This window comes from Octopus bimaculoides, chromosome 3, assembly GCF_046866305.1.
Source record: "Octopus bimaculoides isolate indiv1 chromosome 3, ASM4686630v1, whole genome shotgun sequence".
Lineage (NCBI taxonomy): Eukaryota > Metazoa > Mollusca > Cephalopoda > Octopoda > Octopodidae > Octopus > Octopus bimaculoides.
Window position 1 is genome coordinate 10744317 of NC_142930.1, and position 23536 is coordinate 10767852.

The 23536-nt window shown below is 35.3% G+C and overlaps 1 protein-coding gene across 1 annotated transcript in view; it reads left to right on the plus strand.

The window, feature by feature from the left end:
* The first annotated feature begins 8199 nt into the window (after positions 1-8199).
* The window catches only part of LOC106883944 (transcription factor E2F3), a 38822-nt gene continuing 23485 nt past the window's right edge, over positions 8200-23536 (plus strand). The window contains exon 1 of the mRNA XM_089348558.1: positions 8200-8604. Within this exon, the coding sequence (XP_089204684.1) occupies positions 8332-8604 (273 nt within the window). The 5' untranslated portion in view covers positions 8200-8331. The remainder of the gene's footprint in view (positions 8605-23536) is intronic.

The window sequence follows — 23536 nt, forward strand, 5'->3', positions numbered from 1 at the left end:
TTGATATCGATTTCACTTGCCTCAACAGGTCTTCGCAAGCAGAGTTTAGTGTCCAATGAAGGAAAGGTACGCATAAGTGGGCTAACACATTAAAGCATATATGATGATGAGAGCTGCTTACCAAACTTGTAGCTGGTGCAAGGTACAACCATACTGAGAGTATGAGAGTGGTGTTGTGTAGAATACTGAGGTAGACAAAACCATAAAAGCAAAGAGATATGCTTGAAAAGACTGGAAGAATGAGTCAGCAGAGAGTAATATCTAGGAACTAGAAAAAAGTTAGGTAGTAAGTATATTTAGTTAAGAGGGAAAGAGAAAATAAAAGGATCTTGCATATTCTGCAACATAGAGATCAAAGGATTGAAGTATTCTGAACTGCAAGACTGTGCAAGAGAAAATTGATTTGTATATGGAATAATAGCTGTGCATTTGCTCTTGGTGAAAAGGGAGAGGTATTGAAGTGCTACAAGAGTTTGTTAAGTGTACAGAATTCATGAGAAATATAAGGCCTACCAAGTAGATTCAATAGGGGATCCAGCTATACAAGTTGGCAGCAATACAGTTGATAAAGTAATTAAAAATGTGATGGCTGAGACATCAAGAATGGTTGCTGATATGATTAAAGCTTTTAACACATACAAATGAGTAGGACAGAGAAAAAGTTAGTCAGGTGGTATAGGAAAGATCATATCCAATGGCTAGAGTAACAATAACATCATCAACCGATACAAAACAAAGGAAATACATAAGATAGAGGAAATTACAGACATATCAAGTTGATAGATCTGGCTATGAAAATTACTGGAAGAATTAGAGCACTGCTGATTAGGTAGAAAATTATCCCGCATGATATTTCGTTCGGCTTTCTACCAGGAAAAGGTACACTGTGATGCATTTTTGTTTATGGAATAGCTGTAGGAAAAGTACTTAGTAAGCTGTTGTACTAGTATTTGTTGACCTGGAGAAGGCTTTTGACAGGATCCCCACACTGTAATCTAGTGACTGCTAAGAGTAGATGAATAGCTTGCGAGGGCTTTGCCACTCATGTATAGAGGTACAGTCAACAAGGTGAGAACAATGAGTACATTGATGAACTCAGCATGTAAGTAGAGGTTCATTAGGCTCAGCCTCTTCTATTTAGCATAATCCTCCAGGACATAACAAATGAGTTAAAACCAGCTATCCCTGGAGTTTTTTAAGCCATAATTAGGAAGACCCGAAACCAAAATCAAAAAGTGGGAGACCTTAAGGTAAACTAAGGCAAAGACTAAAGTATTAGCAGAAAAGAAAACAGGATCCTGCTATCATCAGGAAAATAACCATGCTTGATATGCAGGAAAGGAGTGAGTATAAATTCCATTTAGCATACCCAGTGTAAAAAATATGGACACTCAAAAGGTGCAATGGAATAAGAGAAGATAGACTTTATGGCAGATGCTCAGAAAGTGTAAGCACTCAAAAATGGTTTTTCTCAGATGTTTTGACAGTTCCCTAGAAGTAGTTTATCTGTTATCTAGGTGACCTGATTAGCAGTGGAGGTAGAAGCATAGCTAAAGTAAAAATGAGATGGAAGAAGTTTAAGGAGCTGGTAACAAAGTTCCATTCTCAAAGTGAAAGGCAAATTATTTGATGCCGGTGTACAAACTGTATAGTTGTGATGTATGGATACTGAATACAGATGACATATAAACACTAGAAAAAATATTGATGCATGCTTTGCTAGATGCATAATGTAAATGTGCATGAATGACTGAAAACAAAAGAGGTGAGAGAAAGGTAGTTTACAGACCTAACCTGTATTCCGAATCCTGTTAGACTCAAAGTCACCATAGAAACCAAACTAAGGGTGATTGATTTCCTTCATGTGACCTTAAACTTAGAAACTGGCATGTATAGGCCCTTTAGGAAACTGAACAAGAGGCTGACATATATTAATATGGCTTGTCATCCAGTCACAGTGTTCAAGAACCTGGTTAAGAGAGTCTTCTAGTTAAGAGATGATGCAATCCCAGACAACAACACAGCCCTGGTCACCAGCAGATTTAAGGATTGAATTAGTTACAAGAGAAAACACCACCAAAAAGTCTTTTGGTTCATACCCTGTTCTCCCAGAACATAAAGCTTGTATAGGTAAGATCTTTCTTATTTTAGTGGATAAACACTTACACCAAATACATAGGTTCATAAAAATATTTAATAGACACACTTGAATTTCCTTTAGCTGTGCACCTAGTATAAAGAAAAATTAGTAAGTTGCCTGTACTTGAAACAGACATCACATGTCCACTTAACAGCCAAATGTAGCTCAAAGACCATTGTATATGAAGCAGAAGTGATGTCAAAGGACTCCAGCAGGCAGACAGATGTGCTGAAATATGTTTGTGTTACAGAAGGTCCATTCAGGACTAGATTTAACAAACATAATATCCAGGAGAGTTGAAAAATCATAGCTCTAGCTAGGCATATATGGTTGTTGAAAGAAGACCAGATTAAAGCATGAAGTGGAGAGCACTAGAGAAGTGCAAACAGGCAGTAGGATATTCAGGCTGTACTTGGTGGAGAAAATTTTACTAAAGAACTCTCTTCACCCAGATCCCTACCTAAACAGTCAAAGCAAAATTTTCCAATCCTGCCCACATGAAAGGAAATATGTACTTGGATACTAGCAAATTGCACTATGATTATAAACATCAGGGCTTCCACCATCAGTACTTTCTACCACACTATCTGGAGGCTCAACACAAAGTTTGTCACACCCAGCTTATTACTACAAACACGTGTGTGTATGTATACATACGTATGTGCATTCAGACATACATAATTTTCAAATTAGCCACCTACCTCGTCCCCATTTTCTGTACACACATCAACACCACAGTGCAAGTAGTTACTCCTTACACCATGAAGACACTCTAGCCCTTATGCAAGGAAAATAACTCTAGATGACTTAATCCTCTGAGCTCTAATGGGTTTTCTTTCCAGTTATGCACAACACACATAAACCAGAGGTGATAGACCGCTAAGTAAGGGGAGGGGGTAAAAGTAAGGGAGTAGAGAAGTCTCTAGCTTCTATCACATGCCAGGGTGAGAAATTAGAAGTAGTTGACAGCTTCTGATACCTATGTGGCCAAGTCTTCAGTGGGAGTGGATGCTCAGAGAGCATTGCCACTAGAATAAGAATGGCCTGAGCAAAGTTCAGAAAGCTCCTACCTCTACTGGTGACAAAGGGCCTCTCACTCAGAGTGAAAGGGAGATTGTATGATGCATGTGTGCAAACTGCCATGCTACACAGCAGTGAAACATGGGCCGTGACTGCTGAAGACATGGGTAGGCTTGAAAGAAATCAAGCTAATATCATCCTCTGGATGTGTAATGTCAGTGTGCAAACACGACAGAGTGTAAGCACTCTGAGAGAAATGTTAGACATAAGAAGCATCAGATGTGGTGTGCAAGAGAGACAACTGCACTGGTATAGTCATGTGGTGTGTATGGATGAGGACAGCTGTGTGAAGAAGTATCACTTCCTAGCAGTGGAAGGAACCCGTGGAAGCAGGAAACCCAGGAAGACATGGGATGAGGTGGTGAAGCATGACCTTCGAACATTGGGCCTCATAGAGGCGATGATGAAAGACCGAGATTTCTAGACAAATGCTGTGATTGAGAAGACCCAGGAAGTAAAGTGAGATCACAGCCATAGCCTATACCAGTGTTTCATAACCAGCCCATTTAAAAAGTACTTTGAGCGACATGCCATGCTTGAGGAGCTCTATGAGTCAAGTAAAATCACAATCAAAAATCAAATTACAATCAAATGGAAATTGTAGTTGTGGCCAATGCCAGTGCTGCCTGACTGGTTCTCGTGCTGGTGGCACACGGTAAGCACCATTCATGTGTAGGTTGTTGCCAGTGCCGCCTGACTGTCTCCCCGTGCCGATGGCATGTAAAAAGCACCATCCGAACAATGTCGATAAATACAGTACATACATACATATAGTAGAATAGGAAATAGAAAGTCCTCGCTACAGTATTATATATTTGAAAAAATGAATAGAAATGGCTTTTCTGATAATTTTCTATTTGTAAACATCTAATTATTAAAGTGGAAAAATTATCAGAAAAGCTATTTCTGTTCATTTTTTCACACGCATATATAATATATAAATGCAAGTGTATGTGGTCATGTATGTATTTTTAGTCCAGAAGGGCTTTGAAATGGTGTGTCCTCAAGAAAAACGAACTTGATCTCAAAATCAAAGAACAGAAAAGTATAGTCCTCTACCACAAATAACTCAATTTTCAGATCGACAATTCTCCCACTCTCTATCTATCACCATAAATCTATCTCTCTCTGTAATTTGCCATACTCTTTGCCACTCACTTTCTTTTCGTATGTATTAACTCTCACGCATTACTTTCATTTTGTTTAAAACCTGGTCATCTCATGTTTACTTTCATTTTGTCATAGCTATCGCGTACAAAAATCCTGTTTTCTAATTGGGTAAAAAGTGATCACATGTGTGTGATCATTTCAACTTCAGGACAATCCAGAAAAGAAGGATTTGGAAGCTAAAGAACCCTTCACATGGCCAGATCAGAGATTTAGGGACATCCTCATTGAAAAATTTGATGAGAGGGTGGAAGAGCTACAAACTTCAGACATAGAGGTTAACTAGAAACTTGTTTACGTCCCCATAACATAGCGTTTCGGCTAAAGGGACCGATGGAATAAGCACCAGGCTTAAAATAAGTAGTGTGGTCGATTCGTTCGACTAAAAATCCTTCAAGGCGGTGCTCCAGTCTAATGACTGAAACAAGGCAAAAAATGTTTGTGTGCTGTGTGCGCCCCCCCCCCCGCGCGTGCGGTTGTGATGAGGCTTTCTGAATAAACCAATCATTTTCACTTTCTATTTGACTTGCCCCTATTTACTTCTTAATAAACTTTAAAATTGTTTTCTAACACACTTATTCTAAGAATATTAAAAGTAACTGTATTTGTAGGGGAAGTGATTAGAAAAATATTGTATCATTAGTTATATTGTTTAAATGCTATTTGTCTGTCCAAGGCCTACAACCAGTAAGTAATCGCTCGAAAAGTATCTAAATTTCTTTCAAATATCACCCTTCTGTCTTAGAAAAAGCGATGAAAAAGTGAGAGAGGAGTAAAGAAAAGGACAAAGGAATCGTTCAATTAGCCTTCTCTACGATTGAAAATATACAAGACTATCACATCCAGAATACTTTTGATTTTGGGACGTCTACTTGAAAAATAAGTCTTCGTTTTTCTGGTAATTGATTTTGCAATTAGAATTTGTGCTTAATAAAATAGTGTTTTGACCACAGAATGCTGTGTGAAAGCTAGAATTATGTCACATTTCATAACAAGGAAACGCTACCGTAATATAAAGAAAAATTACCAGGTGATATAATATAATACACACACACATATTTTTAGAAAACATAAATCCGGAGAAGCACACTCTAAGGAGTAGAGCAGTTAAAGTTTTTTACTGGGAGAGACCGGTTTATGCAGTTACCCTGGGTTTCCCGTCCACACACACACACATATATATATATATACATACATATATTTTATATATATGTTATGCCCCCCCCCCCCCCACCCAAATGATTCTGTAAACTACGAAACAAATGGTAGTCTGAAGGAGCAAGGTCGGGAGAATAAGGTGGACGAGGAATTTTTTCTCAACCAAGCTCTTCAATCTTCTGTAATGTGATCTTTGCAGTGTGGGGTCGTACATTGCCCTAAAGTGGGTCTTTTTTCTTCAAAGCTTGGTTCAAACGCTCTAATCGCTGACAGTAGACTTGAGCATTGATTGTTGCATTAGGTGGTAACAGTTCAAAGTGAATTACTCCTTTGCAATCCCACCAGATAGAGAGAAGAACCTTTTTCCCCATGGAGTTCCCTTCTCGGTTGTGGTTGAGCTTTTCCCTTTTACCAAACCACTGTTTACGACGTTTAACATTTCGATAGAAGATCCATTTTTCGTCACCAGCCACAAGTCTATCCAAAAAAGGGTGAAATGAGTTCGCGAGAATGGAGAGAAGAGCAGATTCAACTCGGGATTTGCAGTTGCTTTCGGATAATTCATGAAGCACCCATTTTCCAAGTTTAGGAACCATTCCAAGTTGTTGAAGATGACGATGAACATTTGTATGGTTTGAATTCAGCTGTATTGCCAATTCTTCAACAGATGATGCAGGATTTTCTTCAAGTAATGCCTCAAGGAGCTTATCATCAAACTCAACTGGATGTCCCGTTCGATCTTCATCTTCAAGGCTGGAATTTTGCAAACCATCTTCTACATTCATTCAAGCATTCTTTCCCATAAACTGAGTGTATGTTTCGAGTCGCTTCGGCTGCAGTTTCCTTTTTTGTACTCATAAAGCATTATGTGCCTCAAATGCTCTTTGGATACTTTCATGTTAGAAAGGATTTTAATCGAAAAAATTTTAATTCTATTATTCTGTAAAATAATATTTAAGTAGTTTAAATGTACACAAATGCATAAAAATAATTTAAAATTCCATTAGACATGCTAAAATACTATTAAATTTCATTTCAAAATAGGTAAAATCGGACAGAACTTATGGGATGACCTGATATATATATATATATCATTTTGCACTTATGTGCTTACTCGTGCGAGCCATATATATATGTGTGTGTGTAAGTATATATACATTGTTAGGCAATATATTATTGGTTATGGCAGTGATATAGCAGGTCAGAATGTTACCGTCGAGCAGTTGAGTTACTTTTGTGACTTTGGGCCGGTTATTTTATATACGACAATACTTTTATTCTCTTTCATAAGTTGAATCATCAGTCGAGACTAGTATTGTTCCAGTTAAAGCGAAAACTATTTTTATCGCACATCTAAATTTTAGTGATCTTGGTTTTTTAATTTTTTAATTTTATGTCCCAGTTGCTTGGCTAAAAATGAAAATAAATAGCATCAAAGTTACAACATCAAATACACATATGGAGTTAACTATAAGTATATATTATTGAGTAATCAACGATGCTAAGTAAATTTTTAAGAAACCGAATTCACATTTTGTTGTTGCTTGGATATTCCAAAATTTCAGCCTAAGTTAGCGTGGGAGACTTTCAAAGCCGTTTGACTTGCTAGAAATAGCAGTCAAACCACCCTACCGTCGTTTACAAGAAAAAAGGGATGGTGAACTCAATAAATCCTATAAAAAGTTTGTAAAAATGGGATGGTCATGACTGGAACTTCTTTGATCTTTTAGGGCTGATCTGAGGCTAAACAAGTCTTTTGTTTCCGTCCTTTGTTGTTCTTAGAACAATTATAACTTTGAATTTGTTATTTTCATGATATATAATATCCGAAAATGTTTGTAACTGTTCTGCTATGATAGTTTTCTGCTGTTATTATGAAAAGGATATGGCGGGCGAGAGGCGTCAGTTGTCTCATACAACACTTAGGGATAATGCTCCCAAATGATTAACGCATAGCAAATATGAATTAGGATGCTTGAATTTGAATAACATACAAAATTGATCTGTTAATTTCGTGTCTTTGTTGGGAACGTCAAATATACAGTAACGACAGAAAAAAAAAGACTAGGTTCAATTTGTCATTGCATATCATACATTAAAATGAGAAATAACAGTATAACTTCAGGAATAAAAAGACAATGAATAACGTTCAGAAAAAATCGAATGTGTTTTGAATGCATTTAATAAAACTTATTTTCATAAATTATATGATCCGAAATAAAATACTTTCATCAATATTCCGAAAATGACATTTCTGTACTTATTTGTTGATAATTTTTTTTAAAAAAAACAAAGAAAGACCGATTTGATTGGTAAATTTATGCAATTTCGATTTCAATTCCCAAACTTTTTGTCTGTAAACTTTCCGAATATAAACAAGCATAACAACACTCAAGATTTCCCATTGTTTCTGCTGGATATAGATATTACTTTATCCAGGTTCATAGCGTGTTCACGTGATGTCAAATCGCGGGAAATATGATTTCGCGCCATTTCAATTTATCTTTGTTGTCAGCTCTTTATTCTACTTGCTACCATTACGTTCCATTATTGACTGTGATAAGCTATCGTTAATCATCCTGTATCTAAATGCCATTTAACTGTTAAGAAATTGTTAAAATCAACAAATTATTTATTATCCCCATTAATTTGACTATATATTTTTAAATAGTACTATTTAAAAGTTTCCTAAACAACGATTCAAAAGTAATTAATTAAAGAGAGTATTTGTCCCAAATCTTCGGGAAGTTTTTTTTTAAAATTTATATATAAATATTTCTTTGAAAATGCCCCGTGGAGCGACCCTGACTAAAGGACGACAATATATAAGCAAAAGGGATCCAGTTTATATTAAGCAAGAATCACCTCAGATCATGAATTTAACCAGTATTTACAGTCAACCGAATCATACCAGCATTGGTAGCCAAAGCAATGACTTTTTTCATCAACATTTCGATCAGACTACTATACAGTTTGAGGGACACACGCCAAATAACAGTACAGCATCAACGTTCTTTACGGATTTTCAGGATGTTAAGCCAGTTTTAGGCAGACCACAGGTAACACCATTTTACGCCAAACAAATTGTCATTGTATCATTATGCAATCGCATAAGGCTAAAGCACTATTTGCATTTTCTTTCTGTTAGTAAGCTGTTTTCTTTTCCTTCTCGAGCAAACTGGATATATGAATACCTACTTGGTATTTTAATATTACATCCATGTGTGGTATGTATTGTGATATCCCTTTTTCTGAGGGTTATGAGAAAATAAAGTTGGGGGAGCACACTTATGTAGCTGTGCCATATATAGCGACATATTCATATGTATGTATGTGTGTGTATATATATATATATATATATATATATATATATATATATATGCTCTAATGTCACATAAGCAACTCTGGTCGAGAGTTTCGTGTATGACACCAAACCGGAGATCTATTTATGTTCATATCAACACAAACACATACACAGGTACACGCATACGTTGTAGAGGTCATATGCAAATGTTTCACCTACATTATGATTAATAAAAGCGAACCTTAACAGCTCCTTTATTCTAGTTTATAGTTTCCCATTGCGCTTATTGTAAACGGTGCACTGGGCTGTGTAACAACAGATATGCATAAAAAACTAAAAATGCTTGGCGTTTGCAGAAAGAACAAACGATACCCAATCGCAATCCCCTAATCCTTAAATATCACACCGAAGAATTAGGAAACATTTCAGACGCTTATGAGCTTCTTAGAATAACTTGTAGAAGTGTGACATAAAAGGTAACCATTCGTGAACTGAGACGTGTACATTCAAGATTCTCTGAAACTGAATTGATTCTTAACGACCTTTTGTTCGTGATCAGTTTCAATTTTGTATAGATCTTGAATATATCTCAATAAAAAACGATGTGTGTGTGTGTGTATGCACATAAATTCTTGCAAATATATATATGCACGTACCAGCATATGCACAAATAAGATGTGCAGGTACAATATTGTATGTTTGTATATGCATGTGTATGTATATATCTATATACTTTTTTTAATGTGCAGTAAAGTTTTGTACAGAAAATTTAGCTGCCCACAAAGTGACAAGGCTTTGTTGACTTCAAGACAGTTTCACGGATCCTTAAGAATGTGAATAAGTTTCATGAGTGGATATATGTAGATGTATGTATGAATACACGTGCAGTCTTGTGATGGGTGTACATCTCTCTCAACTAAGTTCCGCATAAGTCCATCATAATTTATATGATGCATTTGCCTACGCATTACAGCTGATCTCAAGAAAATGTGAACGCACGTACGTAATATGTATGTGTGCCTGTATGTTATAATGACCTCAAGTTCAGTAAGTGCTATCTATGCACGACACGATCAGGTTTTATAGCTTATAGCTAATAAATAAATGTGTGTGTGTGAATATATATATATATGGCGTACCTATACAACAGTCTTCTTTCGTGCGCCAAAAACCGTTGTTTGGAGGTGTGTTATAAATATCGTAGGCTACGATTACTTTAAATAGAAAAATGCAGGTCGGGAAAACATCTCTCTTTCCCGCAAATTTTCGATTTTGACTTTTTCGAAAAATTTTCACAGATTTTCACAAATTCACTTATTTGATGGAGTTTCAAAATTTTAGCTTTTCAGAAAATTTTTTTCTCCCTGCGACTTTTTTTTTTTTTTTTTCATCTTTCATTTTTACTTTTTTTGTGTTTTCAAAATTTCAAAAATATCTTAAAAATCGAAGCAAGTCGAAAATAAAAATGTTATGCATTTATGCATACTTTTTGAAAATCATAATCTCAAGTGAACATAAATCTGAGATAAACTGCGAAAAATGTCAATACCAAATTCCGGGAAATTGGGAGTGACAACCTTCCACTTCTTTCTCTATTTATTTTTTTCTTTTTTTGTGTGTGTGCATTATCGTTATTTACGTTTCTTAAAATAGACACATGCGAAGAAATCACAGTTTTTGGCGCAATAGATCATTTCTTGACTCTTCTGTAGGAATCATATATATTTGTTTCAGTCTTTCGACTGGCCAACCTGGGGCACCGATTTGAAGGGTTTAGTTGAACAAAGACACACATACGACGTGCTTCTTACAGTTTCCATCTATCACATTCACTCGCCCAAGGTACCACGCAGTAGGACTAAACCCGAGACCAAGTGGTTGGGAGGCAAGCATACCTGTACATATGTATCGGTTAATTTTTATGTGCACGAAGCCGACGTCCTGAAACAAAATCTAAACCAAAAAAAATAGACAGTACGATTCATTCTGGGTTTTGCGCATGTGTCAAACATGAGTCATGCGCGCAAATTTCAACACAGCTGTGGCTCTTCAGACGTAACCACCCTTTCTTTAGCTGCGAATCCTAATCCTGTCCAATATTAATTACGTGTCATAGATTGTACTAAATTTTGTAAAGTAGTACTGCATGCGCAAAAACAAAGATGAATCGGATTGTACAATCCAAGATTTTCATACATGTATGTGTGTGTATATCTTTTATATTTTACTTGTTTCTATCATTCGACTGCGGCCATGCAGGGGCACCGTCTTGAAAGCTCTAGACGAACAAAACGACCCCAATATTTATTTTTGAGACTAGTACTTATTGTGTGGGTTTCATTTACCGAATCGCCAATTTATGAGGACATATACCAATAAGATCCATCCATCCATCCATCCATCAATCAATCAATCATCGTTTTTACTTTTTAATGTGCTGTCACCCAATTAGTTCTTATTCGGAACAACTATCCGTCTGGACGACCAGGGACAGCACGTCTGGATCGTAGTTTAAATTTTGGCATAGTTTCTACGACTGGATGCTCTTCCTAATATCAATCACTTTACAGTGTATTTGGTGCATTTTATCGTGGCATCAGTGCTAGAGAGGTTGTCGTGTCCTCAACAGTAGGAACATAAGTACTTTTGATTTCAGTAAGAATAAAAGATATCAAAGGCCTGCTAAAAGGCAAAAGGAAACCTGTAAAAATTGTTCTAAGCCGGATACGAGCTACCATAAATAGCACTTGGCTGGTAAACTTTATGTCTAGATAGTTTTTAGTCATACTACATGGATCACCCATGGTTAGTTTTCTGAATATTTATGCGAATAAAATTTTAAAATATGGCCTGTTTCTGTGTTTTTTCACCTAAGATTTTAAAATTCTAGTTTGTTGTATGTATTTCATACTATTTTTTAAAAATAGCTTTCACTATTGCGTTACATTTTATTGAATGTAGAGCGTGGCACTATCATGCTATTAGCTGTCAGAAGTGAAAGTGCTCACTGCTAGTGAAGTATCTGTCTGTCTGCCTGCATGCCTGTTGCTGGTTTGAGTCGATTCTTTGGCTACTGACAGCTAATACCATGACTGGCCGGAGCGAGCTATATGTCTGTATGTCTGTGTCTCTCTCTATCTATCTATCTATTACTCGAAAGTTATTGGAACAAATTCGACACCTATATCCATGCGTTTGAAAACACAACACAGAGTAGAGCGTTATAAAAATATTTGGATAAAATTATTATTTATCTTGCAAGTATTTTTATTAATGAATGCGTAGCAGATTGCCTTGATAGATCGCTCACCATCTGTCTTGAACTGAATTCCTGTTTTAGTAATATTACTCTGCTTGGTAATGTTTGGCGCAACTAGTGATAGACCACCTACACAGTTCACTTACATGCTTCTTATTTAGTCACATTGTTTTCAATTCATCCTGCATTGTCTTGTAGCCTTGAGATTTAAATTATATGATTGTAAATTAAATTTTTTAGTCTAACATTGTAAGATGAGTATGAAAGTATGGATCTAGCCAGATTAAATGCTAAAGAGCTAATAGAGACATATTTCTTGTGACTCCCTGTGAAACAACTGATAGTATCAACTTTCTACATTTTTTCTCTAATAGAGACAGTTGTCCTGGCGTTCTAAATCAATAGTGTTTCATAAGATCTCTAATCTTATTTCTCTTGTATTTTCAACATGAAGAAACCAAGGTTTTCTTACACTGCTGTCTTCATCATCATATTTACCATTGCAACTATGTAAAGTTATAAAGTACAGCTATTTTTATATATTTACTTGTTATGCTCGCACAACTATTTTAAACATTCATCTTTTGCTGTGTAAATCTATCAAGCTGTTGTATTCGATAATCACTTGGTGTAATCAGTTTCAGAATGAATTAAATTGTTGAATTATGTGACAATTCTTTCTTTATTTTCCCTTTGTGGTATCTTTGGAACATATTTAACATACGAATTTTCTTCCATTTAATACAAAAATATCTTCAAGTACAAACATAAAAACAACTAATTCTGCCGTTCAGGCTTAGATGGTTTGCTATAAGAAATAAAAATCACAGGGCTTTGAGTTAAAGAATGTGTACATCTTATTTGTAATTTGTGCAACTGGAATTATATACATCCATTTCTGCAAAGGCACCAACATAGTATTAAAGTAGGCACAATCATCATCACCACTATTGTTTTAATGACCACTTTTGCCTGCTTGTTATGGGTCAAATGAAATTTCTTAAGGCAAGTTTTCTTTAGTCAGGCGCTCTTCGTGTTGCCAGCATTCATTTGTTTCCAAGCAAGGTAATATTTCTTCATGACCTGTGTTCTTGCAGAATACTGAAAGTGAATGCTACTGCTTGTATGACAGTAACAGTTATTTACAACTTTCAAGTAATTTCTAGGCAAGGAAAACACACACTCATAACAAACTTCTTTTAGTTTCCATCTACCAAATCCACTCATTAGGTTTTGGTCAGTCCAGGCTATAGTAGGAGATACTTGCCCAACCACAGCCATGCATCTGTGTGTGTGTAGATACAGATACATATTTACGTGTGTCTGTGTATAAATATATAGATATATGTATGTGTGTATAAAGATATCACTTTGCTGCATGGGACTATCAAAATCTGAACTAACTGCTACTTTTCTATTGCTTTTATGTATACGTATGATATTTATTCAGTATCGGACTTCCTTGCAATTTATGCATGGTTTTGTCAACCAGTCATTGGTTGTCTGAAACAGCTATAAAATATGATTTGATTATATCATGTATGTATATATCTGAATGAAAGTGTGTTTGAATATTTGGCTAACAATTACAACTTTCTTGCAATGGAATTGGACAGGACTACACATTTCTATGTGCACATTTTGAAGGGTTTAAAATCATATCTGGCCTATCATATTTAGTAGACATATTTGAATGAGGTTAAACATGATATAGACACAGAATGTAAGATTTGAAGTAATACTATCCAAAATAGAATAATATATATTTGTATTTACACTTCTGTGTTGAATCTTTCAAAGAATGGTTTTAAGATAATTTTTTGCTTTATACTCAATCTCCCAGGTGTAAGCCTCATATTATTTTCACATATAGGCACAGCGTGGCTGTGTAGTTATGAAGTTTGCTTTCCAACCGTGTGGTTTTGAGCTCAGTCTCACTGCATGGCACCTTGGGCAAGTGTCTTCTACTATAATCCCTGGCCAACCAAAATCTGAGTGGATTTTGTAGACAGAAACTGAAAGAAGCCCATCATTTTATATATATATATATATATATATATATATATATATATATATATATATATATATATATATATATATATATATATATATATATATATATATATATATATATATATATATAGGGGTGGGATGTATATTTGTGTCTTCTTGTCTTAACATCATGTGATGCTGTAAATGAATGTCATTAATTTCCAATATATTGCAACATGTCTGACCATGGTAGAAATATTACCTTGCTTGGGAATAAGTCTGTGTTGGTAACATGAAAGACATCCGCCTGTAGAAAATCTGCCTCAGTAAATTTTGTGTGACTCATGCAAGCATGGAAGAGTGAACAATATAAAATGACGAAGGTAATTAGCTTTAGCTGACCTTAGCCAAAGATGACAATATGCAGTTGTCAAAAATGACAGCAGGAAATCTTGGATGCTGAATGAATTATATGAATTCAATGGTTGTTCTCTGTATTGCCTTTTTTTCCTTCTGATTTTCATATCAGTCCTTCAAATAATGACATAAGTATATTTTTCTCATGATCCTCAGTCTATCTGCATATTGATGTTGTTCAGCAGTAGATTATGCCTGATTGAGCAAATCTGATTGTAGACATTCCAGTCATGATGATGTTCCATACATTTTGTTTTCCCCATTCACAGTATCTTAAATTCAATGATTACCTAATGTGAAAACAGCAGATGGTTGGATAAATGGGTTTTAGGCTATTAATGTCAATCAGAAATTTATAATCTTATAATCAATATAGTTCCTTGTCAAAAACCCAAACACTTAAATGACCCACTGTACTTCGCTGTACATTGAAGTAGAAAGAATATTAAACAAATTTCTTTGTTTAATACATTATATATCATGCATAGTTACTTACTATGTAGAAACTGTGTTGGTGATGGGAGAGAAAGTGAGAGTGAGTTTTGGAGTGACAGCTTGTCTTTTATACATAGTTATTTTTAAAACTGTTTACAGAAATTTATTTTCATTTATTTTTCATGTTACCAGGTACATATTTTGTTTTCCTAGCATCAGTTTTATTGATGTTTCCAGGTCATATAAATTGCTTAAGAGAAACGTTTTAACATTTAAAAAAATTTTTATTTGGTGTGTGTGTGTGTGTGTGCTAAAATATCAATTTATTGAATAGCAGTGGTGAATGTTTCAATGATTTTCTTTTCCAACTGATCGATATGTGCTATAATGCTGCCTCTTTGCATATCATTTTCATTTTGAAAGTTGCAGGCTGTGAAAACAGATGTTACAATAGTTAACACATGTTATCATGAGGGTTGCAGCTTGTTTAAATTAAAAGCAGTATCATGTTGACTATTTTCATTTGTTTTAGGCTTTTGTATTTGTTAATTATCATGCTGTTTCTTATAGTAGCGATTGTACCTGTGTGTGTTTATCTTTTATTTGTTTCAGTCTTTGGACTGTGGCCATGCTGGGGCACCACCTTGAAAGGTTTAATTGATCCCAGCACTTATTTGAAAGCCTGGTACTTATTCTGTTGGTCTTTTTTTTTGCTGTACCACTAAGTTACAGGCACATACAACAGGCTTCTTTCAGTTTCCCCTTAAAGTGTTGATCAGCTTGGGACTATAGTAGAAGATACTTGCCCAAGGTGCCACAATGGGACTGAACCCAAGACCACATGCTTAGGAAATAGTCTTCTTGCCATGCAACCATACCCATACATATATGTGTATATATAATTTTTACAGAGAAAACTTCAGTTACTTTGAAGTTTTAATTACATAACTTTCATTGGAATGTTACTCCACTGAAAAGTATTGAACAATCCTTCTGTGTTTCTTTTTACATATAATTATACATAAAATCAACTTCATGAATACACACACACACACAACAGAATTTAGTTCCTGTTCAGATTTCTCTTCTGCTCACATACATTTCAACACGTGTCCAAGTGAACTGATTTCATTTCCTTCCAAACTTACCACCTTCAAATATGTGTGCACACCATTTGAGATAAACACTCATAAATCAGCATACATTCTCTCTATCTATCTCTCTCTCTCTCACACACACACACATATGCATGAGTGTGTTGGAAAGTGCATATTTAGTTCTTTTATTATTTCTGATGTTGAAATATTAGTCTACAATCAAAAACATTTCATTAAACAAACCAATTTAAAAAAAAATTATCATAAAACTAAGATATCACCTTAACAGTTCAACAACCAAGAGTTACCTTGTGTTTCTGATATTTTTTTTTGTACTCTACCTTATTCAATACACATATATATAATTTATGGATTGTTTTCTTCCATTTACACATACTACTGTGTAACTTTATTGATTTAGCTATGTAAGCCACCATTATTTGATCAGTGATGCAATATTCTATTTATATAGATTGAAATAATTTTATTGCCCCCCTCTCCATATATATATATATATATATATATATATATATATATATATATATATATATATATATATATACTAGCAGAGATGCCCGGCATTATTTGAGATTAAAATGGGTTAGTTTTTTTTATTGTTTTCTTTGTTTCTGTCATGTAACTGCAGCCATGCTGGAGCACCGTTTTTAGTCGAAGAAATTGACTCCAGGACTTATTATATCGGTTTATCTTGACAAACAGCTAAGTTACGGGGACGTAAACAGCAAAATCGGTTGTCAAGCAATGGTGGGGGGGGGGGGGGTACAAACACACACACACACATTATACATATATGTGTGTGTGTGTATATATATATATATATATATGAAAGGTTGTCTGTATGATGCCATGCTGCACAGCATTGAAACACGGGCCATAACTGCTGAAGAAATGTGTAGGCTTGAAAGAAACGAAGCCGGATGTGTAACGTCAGTGTGCGTGCATGACAGAGAGAAAGTTGGAATCATCAAATGTGTTGTGCAGAAGAGACGACTGCGCTAGTATAGTCATGTGTTACGTATGAATGAAGACAGCTGTGTGAGGAAGTGCTAACCCTAACTGTGGAAGGAACTTGTGGAAGAGGTAGATCCAGGAAGACATGGGATGAGGTGGTGAAGCATGACTTTCGAACATTGATCTTCACAGAGAGAATGACAGGAGACCGAGACCTTTGGAGAGATGCTGTGAATGAGAAGACCTGGCAACTAAACTCTGAACGAACTGACAAAGCTTATAGCTTTATATATGAGCTTTGTCATTTCGTTCAGAGTTGCCCCTGTCAGGTACATCTGATCGACAAGAGTCAATAAACGATTTTTGCCAATTTGTTTGCAGATTCGTATTCTCCGTAGCCGAAAACGGGGATTTGTGTAGAAGACATAAAAAAAAAAAAGAATGAAAAAAAAGTGGTGCTGGGGGTACAAAAGGAGGTCTTGCCCTAAATCATTCAAGTCCCACAGTGGTATGTGTAAATGGAAGAAAACAATCCATTGTGCATCGAATGAGTTAGTGCACAAAAAAAACAAGAGAAGATAACTCCTGGTTGTTGAATTGTGAAGTTGATATCACAGTGTTATGATAATTAAAAAAAACTTAGTTTGTTAATGAAATGTTTTTGATTATTAACTAATATTTGAAAATCTATATAAATAGAATATTGTATCATTCAAGTTATACAGTGGTATGTGTAAATGGAACAAAACAATCCATAAATTATTCTATTTGTGCATCGAATGAGGTAGTGCACAAAAATTTTTTTTAAATATCAGAAAAACAAGAGAAGATAACTCTCGGTTGTTGAACTGTTAAGGTGATATCCTAGTTTTATGATAATTATTAAAAAGAAAAAAGGTTTGTTAATGAAATGTTCTTGGTTATTAACTAATATTTCAACATCAGAAATAGTAAAAGAACTAAATATGCACTTTCCAATGCACTCATGCGTATATATATATATATATATGTGTGTGTGTGTGTGTGTGAAGATGTATGCTGATTTATGTGTGTGTTCTATGTGTACATAAGCATGTAAAAACTAACACTTCCTTTTTCCAAGCTGAGATTCGAAAGTGAGTCTAAGGATTCTTGCTCGTCTGCACCACCACTGGCCAAACAGGTGCGAAAGAAATGACTTTGTCCTGTCAAAAAAATGATGGATGATTTTTCCCTTCAACCTACGACCTCAGCCATGTCATTTAAGGTTCAAGTAGACAGGAGGTGATCTACATAGGTACGAATTTCTCCTATGGTATGTCTGTCCTAGCTGTCACGACCATTATAAATACAACAATCTGTCAAGGGATGGCAGAGAGAGATGGCCAGCAAGTAACTTCGCCAGTTAAGCAAGCAACAGAGAATCAGATATTCAGCATGAACGACCCAACACAGTAGCTGACGCAGAACATTAACAGACACCACTGAATGACCAACGCACACACAGACACAAAACATGTCTTGTTCTACCTCATCATACCAACAGTATTTACCCTGTTAATTTTTTTCTTGGCCAGCTCAAAGTAAGTTGGTAATGTCATGTAGTGAGATTTTTGGTGTATACAACATGTAAATGCAAGTGTCATTTAAATAAATTATTTAAACTACAAGCCGATGTTTTCCCATTGTTTTACTTTGACGTCGTCCACATACCTATTTCATCTGCTACCTCAACATCTTTTGCTACACCTTTCCCACTACAAGTATATAGCATATATCTCAAATGGTGTGCACACATGCATTGAAATGCATGTGGACAGAAGAGAAATCTGAACAGGAACTAAATTCTGTTGTGTGTGTGTGTATTCATGAATTTGTTTTTATGCATAATTATATGTAAAAAGAAACACAGAAGGATTGTTCAATACTTTTCAGTGGAGTAACATTCCGATGAAAGTTATGTAATTAAAACTTCAAAGTAACTGAAGTTTTCTCTGTAAAAATTATATATACACATATATGTATGGGTATGGTTGCATGGCAAGAAGACTATTTCCTAAGCATGTGGTCTTGGGTTCAGTCCCATTGTGGCACCTTGGGCAAGTATCTTCTACTATAGTCCCAAGCTGATCAACACTTTAAGGGGAAACTGAAAGAAGCCTGTTGTATGTGCCTGTAACTTAGTGGTACAGCAAAAAAAAGACCAACAGAATAAGTACCAGGCTTTCAAATAAGTGCTGGGATCAATTAAACCTTTCAAGGTGGTGCCCCAGCATGGCCACAGTCCAAAGACTGAAACAAATAAAAGATAAACACACACAGGTACAATCGCTACTATAAGAAACAGCATGATAATTAACAAATACAAAAGCCTAAAACAAATGAAAATAGTCAACATGATACTGCTTTTAATTTAAACAAGCTGCAAACCTCATGATAACATGTGTTAACTATTGTAACATCTGTTTTCACAGCCTGCAACTTTCAAAATGAAAATGATATGCAAAGAGGCAGCATTATAGCACATATCGATCAGTTGGAAAAGAAAATCATTGAAACATTCACCACTGCTATTCAATAAATTGATATTTAACACACACACATATATATATATATACATATACATCTATATATACACACACACATATATATATACATATACATATATATACACATACATCTATATATGTATACATATAAATCTATACATATACACCTATATATATATATATATATATATATACATATATATATATATAGATGTACATACACATACATACATACATACTTACATACATACACACACACACACACATACTTTATTTAAATAAAGCATATTCTCTACTTCTGGTATTTGAGTACTCTTTTTTCCACATTGTTTCACATTTATGTGCTTACTCCGGTATATATATATGTATATATATGCATGTATATATGTCAAATAATATTGTTTCAGTATTAATAGTTTCACTGTGTATATATTATATACAAAGTGAAAGTATTAATAGTGAAACTATTAAACTGTAAGTATTATCTTACATTACAATAGCGATGTTATTGTTTCACTTTTGACATGTAATACTGAATTAGTGTAAGAGTATATTAAGAGATAAGAGTATATTAAGAGATAAGAGATTTCTCCAGGCTCGCATTAGGCAAGCAGTTCAAACTTTTTTTGGCCTATGACACTACATGGACCCTAAGTAAGGCATGTGTAAAATTTGAGTGGAATCGGTTGGGTAATTTTCAAGTTTCAGTAATACAGACTGACAGACATATTCTCAGTTCTTTATATATTGACCAGACAATCGGAGGTTGTTATGTATCACTGGTCACAATGCACTTCCTTGCAATGTTGCAGCTTTCCAACAATGCCAGCCCAGTGGATGAGTTGGCAGGCTAACATTTATTCTGAACAGGATGCTTTTTACAGCTGAGTGGACTGGAGCAACATAGAATGAAGTGCTTTGCACAAGAACACAATGCATTGCTGGTCTGGGAAGTGAAATCAAGATTGTAAGATTGTAAATGCAACAATACACACACACACCTCATTGTTGACCAAATAGTGGAGTGCAGCCAAAAAAATCAGTACAAGACTTGGTGCAAGATCACCCTGAGGTCATTCAAAATAAAACTTCAGCATAAGTATCAAGCTGAAACTTCTAAAAATCCTGGCCATCATCAAGAAACCAAAGGCATTTGAGATGGCACGCGACAAGTAAGTGCTATAGATCAGTTGGGTGGTCTGTAGAGATGAGAGCAGAATAAAGTTGGTGAGAATGGTCAGCTGGTGGAAACTGTAATATTTTGGTTATGTTATCAGATCCAGAATCTATGTGTCCACATTTTCAAGAGCAGAATGAACTAAATAAAAAGGGTGGGGTTATGGGTGACAAAGATGAAAATAGAACAATGTCATCGAGGATTGAATAAGGGTGGGAGCCCTAATGGAGCATATTCTTTTACTTTTCAGTCATTTGACTGTAGCCATGCTGGAGCATCCATCGCCTTTAGGCGAACAAATTGATCCCAGGACTTATTCTTTGTAAGCCTAGTACTTATTCTATCGGTCTCTTGCCGAACCGCTAAGTTACAGGGACCTAAACACACCAATGATGGTGTGTGGACAGGCACAGACATACAGTTTCCGTCTACCAAATCCACTTATAAAGCTTTCGTCGGTCTGAGGCTATAGTTGAAGACACTTGCCCAAGGTGCCACGCTGTGGGACTGAACCCAGAACCATGTGGTTGGGAAACAAGCTTCTTACCACACAGCCACTCCGCCTATATATAACTGTTGTTGTGGAGATGAATGGTAGTTGTGAATGCCATGAGAAATAAGTATACTCATTAGTTATATATGTCAGAAAGTTATTAATTAGAATTCTCCTTCAAGCAAAGTAGTCAAGATGGTATTTTACTTTAAAAATAGATACTTATAAAAGTAGGGATTTGTGACAAACGGTCTATCGGTTTTGCTAAGTTTGACAAGTTAGCCAAAAAGACCCAGCTGTTATGAATCACTGGTTTAATAAATAGTGTGTGGATCATCGTCAACTTTTAACGTCCGTTTTCCATGCTGGCATGGGTTGGACGGTTTGATAGGAACTGGTAAGGCCAAGGCCTGCACCAGGCTCCATAGTCTATTTTGGCTTGGTTTCGACGGTTGGGAGCCGTTCCTAACGCCAACCACTGCAGAGTGTAATGGGTACTTTATATGTGGTTTATATATAAACTTGTTATCAGTTCAGATATGTTTGAACCTTGTAAGAAATGCCATTCACTGAATTTTGTCACAGAGAAAAAATCTCACTGTACACAAAATGGCGTGAACACAGTCAGTTCAGAGCACTCTCTCTTCAGATCGAGAAATGCATGCTTTTTTAATAGTTATCTCCTCTTCAGCAGTGAACATTGGCAAGAGAGGCAACTCTGAACTGACTGAGAAACTAGATCTATTAAATTCCAGTCAAAATACATATTTGAATACTAAGCAGTGATTTATATAAATATAAACTTGTTACCAATTCTAATATGCTTCAGATATATTCGAACACTGCATTTTGTCATGGAGAAAAATTCTTGCTATAGACAAAAAGTATAAACAAACTAAGTCAGTTTAGAGCACTCTCAAACACAAAATATATATACGAATGGGTGCTTAAAAGCTCCTGGCTTTGGGTACGTGAAAATACAGGAGGATCAGTTAATCCTGATTTTATTGAACATATTCCTCTTAGATTCACAAACTTATTGCAGCAGTCCTTCAGTTTTTCTAAACTCTGTAAAAGAACTTGAAAGGTTGGGCCTCTGACTAGGCCTTTTGCAAGACCCTTAAGGCCAGAACCTTTTCAGCACCCCTCGTACATACGTGTTTGTGTGAGTTTGTATATCCCTTTGTTTCCGTTCATGTTTACTGATAGCAAACAATGGGTTCATTCTTTGGTAGATTATGGGATTATTACCTTATTTGGAAACAGGTGATGGTTTGCAACACGAAGGGCATTTAACCATTAAAAAATCAATCTCAAATTCCATCTGACACATGCAAGCATGAAAAAATAATTAAAACACACACATACACACCAACTGCTACTGGTAACCACGTTAGCAAGATTGTGTTTGCTTTGTGGGATAGCTTCTTTTCTTTTTTTCTTGTATGTGTGTATGGCATTTTGAAGGTTGAAGCCAAGGTCTTGTTCCACAAATTTATTGATGCATATTTTCCACAGTGGCCTAAGATATTATTTCCAGTTTTGTTGTCTCAATTATCTTCTCTCTTCTATTTTATCAGGAGCTGTAATGCTTTGAATGATTTCATGTTCAGTGAAAGGGATTACAGCTTTGATAGCATCTTTAGTGTGTTCCCATTCTTCTGTCAGCAACATTCAGTTTGTATATAGTGTTGACTTCCAGAGATTATTTAACAGTCTTTATTAGTTCTTGCACTGCTAATACTACACTCTGCCATAACTTTTTCCATGTTCTTAAAAGCGTTTCAGGATTGACTGCATCATATTCAGTCACAAGTAAAAAATATTGCGTCTTTGATTGCACACTGCATTGAAATTCTGTAGGGTTGAATTAATGACATTATATTTAGTGACAAGTAGCATGCAAAAACATTCAACATTTTGACAATAATTTTGTTTGTGTGAGTGGGTCCTACAGTTGTCAAGAAGTAGAAATCATTTTGTATTTGTAGGGTTCCACAATTTTCTTAAGTTCTGATGAATTAATGGGATACAAGTGTAAAATGTGCCTGTCCATTTCAAGCAGTCTTTTGGGTCATATATAAATCATAGGAGAATGTACAAACATGTTAAAAGTTTGTGGACATCAAATCTTAATTTTATGCTGATCACCAAAAGCTTAATTTTATGCTAACTAGAAGCATTAGCACATTTAAAAACAGTCTCTTTTTATTAAGCAATAAGGCTTATTGTATTTCGTTCTTGGTTTCCATTCAAAAGTTTTGAGGCACAAACTTTCTCACACCATATTTGACTTCTTTTTATTTTTTCAAGTTAG